The 9,916-nt window shown below is 40.5% G+C and overlaps 1 protein-coding gene across 1 annotated transcript in view; it reads left to right on the plus strand.

The window, feature by feature from the left end:
* UPP2 (uridine phosphorylase 2) overlaps positions 1–9,916 on the plus strand; it is a 35,624-nt gene extending 25,708 nt beyond the window's left edge. The window contains exons 7-8 of the mRNA XM_057747084.1: positions 8,599–8,776; positions 9,277–9,916. Of these exons, the coding sequence (XP_057603067.1) occupies positions 8,599–8,750 (152 nt within the window). The 3' untranslated portion in view covers positions 8,751–8,776; positions 9,277–9,916. The remainder of the gene's footprint in view (positions 1–8,598; positions 8,777–9,276) is intronic.

The raw sequence follows: 9,916 nt of genomic DNA on the forward strand, positions 1-9,916 counted from the left end.
GGGTGAGGATTTGGGCGTAGTAGACATCAAATGGAGGCTGAGTAAGCAGGTGGATTTATGAATCTGGAGTTTAGGTGAGAAGTTTGGACTAGGGAAATAAAATTGTAAGTTGACAGCATATAGATGGGCATTTAAAGCCATGCAACGAATAAAATGACACACCAAAAGAGTGTAGAAACAGACAAAAAAGTTACAGGGAGATCTAGCAGAAACTAAGGAGGTGTGGCCAGTCCAATTGGCAGTACACTTGGAGAGTGTGGTGTCCCCGTATCAAAGAAGGCACCTTCAAAGAAGAAGTAAAGAATTGTAGTAATTCCAATATTTGTCCTTATTGTCAATCAATTTTAATACGCAAAACTACAGACAAAACGTATGTGGTAACATTTCTAAAAGTACATTTTAGAACTTATAGGTTACAAGAAGAGATTAATTGCAGAACCACTGTTCTTAACTACTCTCATCTCAGAATGCATGTACATGCAAATCTTTGTAATATATGGATGAAGGATGCAAGCACATCCTTGTCCTCTTTAGAAGGCCGTCATTAATACCCCCTCCCAGGGAAACAATAGCATCTGCTTTTCACTCCACAAGCTAGCGAAAGTGGGAGCCCCAGCTGGGGGCAGCTTGCCCTTGCCTGGGCACCAGCCCAACCAGCACACGACCTGCAGGAACACCTGGATTCAGCTATTTCTGCTCCAGAAATGTCTCCTCATATTTCTTTCTTATGGAAACAGCAAGCGGTCACTTGAGTCATGGCTCCACCTGACATGCAAATAGAGCAGAAGCTGGTGACCCGTTGAGTCTAACATAAAAAGCCAACTGATGAACTGCTGTCCTGATGTAAGTTTGGTGATGACCATCGGTTCTTTCTTAAGAGGCAGCCAGAGGATGAGCATCTGAGTCTTCCTCTCTTTGAGGCTGTTGCTAAAACCTCAGAGACGTTACTCTGCTATGAGGGAATTTTTGTCTTTGCTGAAAATCCTTGTGACCTTGCTCTCTCTGCCACCTGCAGGTATCCTCCTGGACTCTGTCCTCTCTAACTTGCTGTAGTTTCTGCCCCCTACTGCGTTTTCCTTTTTTTTCTGCTGCTACTGAAGCTCTTGATAGCTGATTTCAGCCTGCCAGTCGCTCTCTTCTAGGCCACTGTTGCAGCCTTTTTGTTGAGCAGACCCCTTCTAGGCTGCTAACATTTGCACTAAAGGTGGTATCTGTAACTCTGTAATCCTGTAGCTCTTGGGAGTATTTCTGTCCAAATTTCTTCATGGCGACAGGGACCCTTTATCTCCCTCAGGCACCACTGTTTCTAAAGGTGAATTCCTGGTAGAGGAAGATCAACCCCTGGAAGCTCAACCACCAAGGACACAGACCAAAATCCCATGCATATGATGCTACCGTGTTCCCATCTTTCATCCCCACTTCATTACATCCTTCCCCCAAAGCAGTGAAATTTAGAAAAGTTCTGTATGAGCTAGAAAAGCGTTGCTTTGCCTTCACAAGCAGCTGTTTTAACATACTTATTAGGGAGGTTATATACTAATGGTAAGCAACACTGGAAAATATGTTTCCTCTGGCACCAAAAGCTCAGGGCTCCCAGGCTTGTTCCCCCTCCTCCTCCATCCTGCTCCCACTGTCAGCAATGGCCCAGTCACCCAGTCTCTCCAGACAGCCTTCTCTAATGGCCTTTTATGCCCCTTTAATACTACCAGGTGACTGGAAAACCTACCTGACTTCATACGAAGGCAATGATGGCTAACGGTTTCAGCTTATAAAGAATAACTTTTTATTTAAACAAGAGTCTTCTAGAGGACCATTGTCCTAACTCAGAAGAGTCACTCACTGAATTTGGACCAGTGCAAAAACAGATTTTTCTGCATTCACCTGGGACAACGAGGTCTTAGGACCACGTGGATGACCACTTCTTATCTTTATGATTGAAAAACGATCTCACCATAAGTCTCACTTCATCAGAGAGATTTTGCATGACCACGTAAACTAAACTCACTCACATTCATTCTGCTTACTCATTCACTCATTCTACTTCATTTCTTTGCATCACATTTTCCACTATATCAGACTACATTTCTGCTTTCTTTATATATTAACTCATGTATAATTTTACACATATTAATGCATGAAGGTACGTATTTAGCATCTATCTCTATTATAATATAAGTAGCATGAGAACAGGGACCTCGTCTGTCATTTTCTTGCTAAATCTCTAGTACTTAGAATAATATCTGCCATATAGGCATTCAATAAATATTTGCTAAATGAATGAACAGAATGACTACTCAACCCCATTGACCATGGAAGAGAGCTATAGCAAACTCAGCTTGTTCCTTCATTACCCAGCTACACTTATGGCTTGGAATTGTCTAAAGGACTTTGGAGTGCCTCATAATTGTTCAAATAGGAAGCGGCAAAGCCTTAAAGTTAAGCCTCCCCTTGCTGTAAGGTTCATACAGTACTTCTATGTGTGTAGCCCTTGGATTTCCTGATATTTGATAGGTGGACAAACTGCTTGAAATGGGGCCATGGATACCCCTGTTATTATCCTGATCTCATTCTGAAAAGGGATAGTGGGAATCCACTGTTGCTTTAACAAAGATTTGGGTGAAGGAAATAGTGGCCTTCACAAAATTATTCTACTTTGAAGGCCTGAGCCTTCAGAACAAGGTAAACCCACTGTACAATGCTGCATAAATGCATTCATCTATGGTTTTATAATATGCATACATCTATCCCTCTCTTAAAGCAAAATCTACTTTAATTAAACCCCTAACATTCTGATTAAAGATGATAATCCTTTTGCACTGTGAACTTGTGATAAGTACGTTCAGTTTTTAACCATCTTTAAAAGACAGTGCTGGCTGCCTTTTGACACACGCTTGCTTGCATGGCAATGCATAAAACCTAATATTTATCCAAGATTAGGTTCGTTTAAATCTTCTTCTTTGTCTTTAGTTGTTGGCAGCACTCATAGTACTTTTTCTTTGGGGTAAAGGAAGAATTCAGTGTTATTTCCTTTGACAGATACTGGGAACTTTGGGGATATATTCAGTCTTCATAATATTATTTCATTACAGTTCAGTGAAAGGGAGTAGAATCCTGACTTTAATTCCATTTTATATTCTTCTGCTGGTCCCAGAAATGAAGGTTATTGGGCTCTGGGAACTGCAGGATGATCACTGAGCTGGAGTGTTTCTTAACTCAAAAATGGGGAAAATTGGGGTGTTAAAATATTATTACACAAAGGCAAAAGGCAACACATTGCAGCTCTTCGCCTTCAGTATCTCCAGATACTGTGTCTCAGAGAGGTTAAATGGCTTTCCCAAGTTCTCACAGTAAATAAGAAGTAGCTGAGCTGGAATTAGAAGCTCGTTCTGTCTGACGTGGGGCCCTTTTGCACCATGCCCTGCTGCATATTCCCGGCAGCCTCCTACGGATGCAAAAGGTTCAGTCTCTATTCAGAGGAACCAAAAAGAAAAAAAACAAAAAACAAAAACCCTGCAGATTTTTCTGTGTTAAAAGTTGTGAGCAGATAGTTGTACCACTTCAGAAAGCAACCCCTCTAAGGGCTAAGCATATACCAAGATGGTTAGTGTTGGAATCAAATACAGCATTACATTGATACTTATTCAGTCATGCGCATGGTCATGATTTTGCCAAGAAAATAAGTCAGGATATCTGGGAAATCAGGCCTAAATGGTAAGTCATTCACTTATTACACTTATAAAGACAAGATTTTAAGAAGTTGTTTCCTCTAGATTTGCTAGTTTTTACATATTTTTAATTAAGGTCAGTGTCTAGAGTTGTGTTTGATTCATTTTAATTCTACTCTCCTGTCCTCTCTCCTACTCCTGCCTTCCTTATACCAACACACTCACACATTAGGGAATAATTTGGAGCCATAGATTCAACTTTTTGTGTGTTGGCATTACCTGTGACCCGCCTCTCCCCACCCGTGACCCCAGTGGGGCTCCCTGGGTCCTCCCTGCTAGAGCTCCCACCCCAGCACAGCAGGTTCCATCCTCTGCCCATGCTGGCACATCTCTCGTTGGAGGGCCAGCACCCGGCAGAAGCGCAAGTCCTCAAGGTTGCAGCTGGCCCTCCTGGAGATGACAGCATGGAACTTACATCAAGATAATGTGAGGCACAGAAGCTGAGGGTGTAGGCTTGGGTGAGACCTTTGAAGTCCATACTGCTCCTTTCTCAGAGAACAAAATAAGACCCAGGTAGCAAAAAGTGATCTGTCTAAGGAAACACAGCTAGATCAAAATGAAGATGGACTAGCCCTGATATCTCCTGCCTCCTCACCCCCACTCCCTGCACTATTCCACAAGGTGTAAAACAGTAACATATTTATCTATTAACAGATTACTTATACTTTCTCCTTTTTTTGAAAAGGCATTAGCAGCAGCTTTCAATAAAAGATGCATGTATAAATAATTTAAGCAAAGGTGAAGAAAATAAGAGGCATATATTTAAGGGAGTGGATGGGGAGTTCTCAATACCAAAGAGCTACCTGGAAGGGCAATACTAAACCTAAGTAATTAGATTTAGTTCTGCGTTTCCTAGAGGCCAAGTTGAAAATGGAAACACTATGAGTTACACAGCACTCATTATCTTATTAAAAAAAAGCATTTGAGGTTTGTCATAAAAACACCATCCAAATGTTAAACTTAAGTGAAATTATCAGCTACATTACATTGACAGTGTCTTTAGTGACACTTTTATAAAAGATATGGGACAATTTTTCATAGAGTTAATGCTAAATCTTGATTCTGTCTAATTCAGCATTTCTTTGGGAACTTAAAGTACTAGGGTGCAGGTAGGAACATTTGATTTAATTTGATTTAATTCAGGATAGAGTTTATTTTTATCTTTATTCTTTTAAGAACTTTTATTGAGATACAGTTGACATACAATAAACTACATATATTTAAAGTGTACAATTTGATATTTTTTTCTTATTTTAACGTATATATGGCAATCCCAATCTCCCAAGTCATTCCCCCCCACCCTCCCCGCTTTCCGCACTTGGTGTCTATATGTTTGTTCTCTACATCTGTGTCTCTATTTCTGCCTTGCAAAATGGTTGATTTGTACCATTTTTCTATATTCCGTATACATGTGTTAACATATGATATGTGTTTTTCCCTTTCTGACTCACGTCACTCTGTATGACAGTATCTAGGTCCATCCATGTCTCTAAAAATGTCCCAATTTCGTTTCTTTTTACAGCTGAGTAATATTCCATTGTATATATGTACCACATCTTCTTTATCTATTCATTTGTTGATGGACATTTAGGTTGCTTCCATGTCCTGGCTATTGTAAATAGTGCTGCAGTGAACATTGGAGTGCATGTGTCTTTTTGAATTATGGTGTTCTCTGGGTATATGCCCAGGAGTGGGATTGCTGGGTCATATGGTAACTCTATTTTTAGTTTTTCAAGGAACCTCCATACTGTTCTCCATAGCGGCTGTATCAATTTACATTCCCACCAGCAGTGCAAGAGTGTTCCCTTTACTCCACACCCTCTCCAGCATTTACTGTTTGTAGATTTTCTGATGATGCCCATTCTGACCGGTGTGAGGTGATACCTCATTGTAGTTTTGATTTGCCTTTCTCTAATAATGAGTGATGTTGAGCAGCTTTTCATGTGCCTCTTGGCCATCCGTATGTCTCAGGATAGAGTTTAAAGTCTTTAAAGCAATAGCTGTCAAATATCGATGTGCAAATACTTTTAGAAGTTTTTTTAAAAATACAGATTAACTGCTCTTTCTTATTCCTTGCTCCTAATTCTGTATGTCTGTGATAAAGCCTAAAAATCCGCATTATTAACAAACAAGCTCTGATTCTGATGCAGGTGGCCAGTGGAGCACATTTTAAGAAACGCCAATCTGGATGAACAACGTGTTCCTATGCTCCATAGCTTTGATCATATCCCTTGAATATAAATTTTCTCCACTTGGTTTTTGATTAGCAGCCAACAGCCTGAGATAGACATCTCAGAGGAGAGAGAGGACGTGCAAAGGTTCTGGGTTATGGAGATTTCTGTGTTTTATATACCAGGCACACAGAAAATAAAGATGGGGTCTGCCTAAAAAGCTCAAACCTGGAGGAGTGAAGGGCTTCCTGTAAAGGGCTGGGGAGAGGTGGGAGAGGAGCCGTCCTAAGGGCCAGGCTGGAAACTCCAAAGCCAACCTTTGTTGCTTTGCCCTTTTCCGAGACCCAGACCTGTTTGGTTCCGCTGTGCACGAGGAGTTTGTGCCTCACACTGCTGCCTTTGCCTACAATTCATGGGAAAACCTGCCTGGAAGTCCATTCTGCATCAGAGAGGTGGAGCTAAAGCAGGGATCCATGGGGGTCCATAGATTTCTAATGATTCGGGGTGGGCTTCAGGAGCCCTGAACCCCTTGAAATTATATACAAATATTTTGTGTGTATATGCATATGAGTATTTTTTTGAAAAGTGGTTCCAGTTACAACTTTCAGCAGATTTGCAAAGGAACCAAAAACGATCAAAGAGTTGAGAATCACTGCAGCCGTGGGTGCTCTGAGCTCCATGTTGACACTGGTGTGTCCCCATAGCATTGCAGCCTGAGGTCAGTTAGCTGACAACCTCCTTGGTGACAGCTAGGTCGCTAAATGTCCCTCTGCAGGAGCCATCCTCCCTGCCCAATCTCAGGATTATGGTAGCAAAGCTGTCAGGCTTAATTTTGACAAATTATTTTGGGTAAATTAGTCCCTTTTAATTGCTTGTGGAAATAGTAATTTTAGACAACAAGATTATCATAGGCTGCTTGTTAATGGGTCCTCCAGCGTCAAGAAAACACCACTGAGATCTCAGTGACCTGTTCTTGTCCCTCTTTGGCATTACCCTTGAAATCGCCAGAGAAGACGTTTAGTAAAGTCAGCTCCTGCTCCTCGACAAGTACACAGCACGAGTTTCCTTTTATCCTTCTGCCAAGTGAAGGATTAGAGAAGGACTTTCATCTTTTCCCTGCTACCACCAGCCCCTGTCAGCCTTCCCAGACTTGCTGATCATTAACTTGAATAGCCAAGAAAGTTTCTAGCTCTTCCATTTGCTTGTTTATCTTTTGGGCCAAGTTGCTTTACAACTGAATGAGTTTTGAATAAACAGGGTCCTAGGTGATGAAATACCTGACTCAGCTCAAGTTGGATATTTTCATTGCTTTTCAGTTCACTGAGCAGGAGAGTCAGTTTGACTGATCGGTCAAGGCAGGTCTGCACTATGGTTCGCCATGTGCCAGCTCAGGGGAGGAGGGGTGGGAGGTAGAGGAGTCTTCTTAGCAGTTTATGAAGCTGGGAATTGATTGGCTATTTACTAGCTGTGTCCTATTGGGTCATTTGACCTCCCTAATCCCTTATTTCATCATTTGTCAAAAGGGGATAAAAATAATAGCTAGCTCATGGGCACAGCTATGAGGTCTAAATGGTATCATAAATACCCGGCATATAGCAAGAGCTAAACCAAACAAAAAAGATAGCATCTGTGATAATTCGAGGCCATTTCTCCTTCTCAAATCCAGAAGTCTGAGATAGTGGAGAAGTCAAAGAAATAAATATCACACTCACACCCAACTTTATCTTCATGACCTCAAAGCTTGTGCATGTAGCTACATCTAACCCCAGATCCACTGAAATCCTTTTTAAAATGATGCAGATGAAGACAGAGATTATGACACTGCTATCAATTCACAGTAGTTGTCACTGATTTCAGTGTGTGTAACCACATTCCTTGAAATCAAAGATTTCATGTGAGACTGACGATAAAGACTTTGTAAGGCACCCAGTTTTTCTCTCTGGTTCTTGATGGGGCAAACCAAAGATGCTGCCTTTATGGTGACTTTTCAAAAATGAGAGTTTCATTTTTTTAAAAGAAACACATTTGGTCTTTCCCCCTAGTTTTGTAACTATCACAAGATTTGGTCCTCATTCTTTAGAAACTAAATGCTAATAAAGGTGCTCCTTCATGGAGCTGATTCTTATGTTTAAGCATATCATTTCATTTTTCCCCCTCAAATTTCAAAAGGGCCAGTACTTGCCTTTATTGCTGTTTCCCGGGGATAGCATTCATATCTCTTCCCTATTTACTTCCTCTCCAGTAGGCAAACTCAAACATTGCACCAAGCGGTAAAATGTCATCTCAGGGGGAAAATGGCTAGCTCTCTAGTTATATCCTCAAGTAAAAAAAGCCTGCTCTAAGAATTCAAAAGGGGATAGAAAGCTGGAGGTTTGTGTATCTTGGATGGCAAAGATCCCTCCTCCTTCGTATCTTGAACACAAACCTTTTCTAAGCCTTAATGCAGCCAATTGCAGGGGAAAGGAAAAGGGAGAGCGCTGAAAATTATTTCAATTCACTTACTTAGGTGGAGTGTTTGGTGGGAGTCCACAGAAATATGAATTATAATTCAATTAGAATTCTAGAGGTTTCAGCGCATTGCATTTACGTAACAGGGAAAATAATACAAAGTACGCGTGCTAGGGACATGGGGTTGTCTGGTTAATGTTTCTATACAAAAGATAAACCCTTTTATTCAGTAATGGTCTTCTTTGCTCTTCTAGCTGCTGTGGTCTGTGTGACACTTCTCAACAGACTTGAATGTGACCAGATCAACTCTCCCCATGATGTTATGGTGGAGTATCAGAAACGGCCTCAGCTCCTCATCTCCAAGTTCATCAAACGGCGGCTTGGACTTCGTGACCAGACCTCATAGGTGGGCAGCCCAATCCGTCCTTGCAGGTTTGTAGTTCCAGTCATCATGTTGAAGTCATGCATTATTTGTGGCATCTTTATATAGTTCTCATCCACATGCTAAAATTGTAATTGAATGATTTTATAAAACCCTTTCTCTTAAAAAATGAATTTATGGTAAAAGAATTTAATAACTTAAATTAAATTCAAATTTCATTTTAGAATGAGTTAGCTAAGTCACTCTAATAATTAAAATTGTAAAACTCCTGTATTGTGACATTTGGAGTTTCATATGCAGCATTAATTAAGTTCACATCAAAATAGATCAACCACTTGTAGATACAGTTACCCGTCACTCTGTTCCTGAAACCAATCCAGAAATTCATGTTAGAACATTGTCAGGCACTTCTAGTTGCTGGACAAGTGACAGAAATTGATCATGCACATTCAAAATATTTACAGAAAAAAAGTGTCAGCGTAATGTAGGTCTATATGAAAAAGCTACCCTTAGGGAAATGTGACCATACTTCTTTTTTTTTCCCCTGCAGGATTTCAGTGCAGCACGGAATAGAATTAGAGGCTTAGGTTTGCCCATGTTTGTGATTTTTATCACAAAATGTAACAACTCTAGATCACACATTGATTTTCAAATGAAAACCCTTGGAAATGCAAAGAAAGATCTTCATTTTTCTTCAGAAATCACAGATGATTAAATCACCTTCTAGCAATTGTTCTTCTTTTAAGGAAATGCATTTTGAAGAGGCTTTTTAAAAATTTCACTTCAATATTAACCTCATCGGCTGAGGAATTAATAACAACTGAATTTAGACCTGAGTTCAAAATGTTAAAGTCATCCTTTTGTGTGACTTTGAAGCAGGTCTTGCCTGCACCCTGCCTAAAGCCCTGTTCATTTTGACCCTCCGGCAGACATGGTAGATAGTACCCTCACTTAGAGGGTATACCTGGCTCTGTATGCGTTGATGCCACTTGGGGGGTTCTTCTAAAGTTGATATACTTAGGAATTCTGAAGCATGAATTGTGGGTGGGTGGAGGATAGCTTACAAATCTTGAATAATATGTAATGTTGTGTACACACATTTACATTGTTGTGGCTCAAATAAAGTTTAATTCCAACCGTGATAGAGATTGTTTTGTCTCCTTGGAATCAATGACAATAAACAATCCCCC

The sequence above is a fragment of the Hippopotamus amphibius genome, chromosome 8 (assembly GCF_030028045.1).
Source record: "Hippopotamus amphibius kiboko isolate mHipAmp2 chromosome 8, mHipAmp2.hap2, whole genome shotgun sequence".
Lineage (NCBI taxonomy): Eukaryota > Metazoa > Chordata > Mammalia > Artiodactyla > Hippopotamidae > Hippopotamus > Hippopotamus amphibius.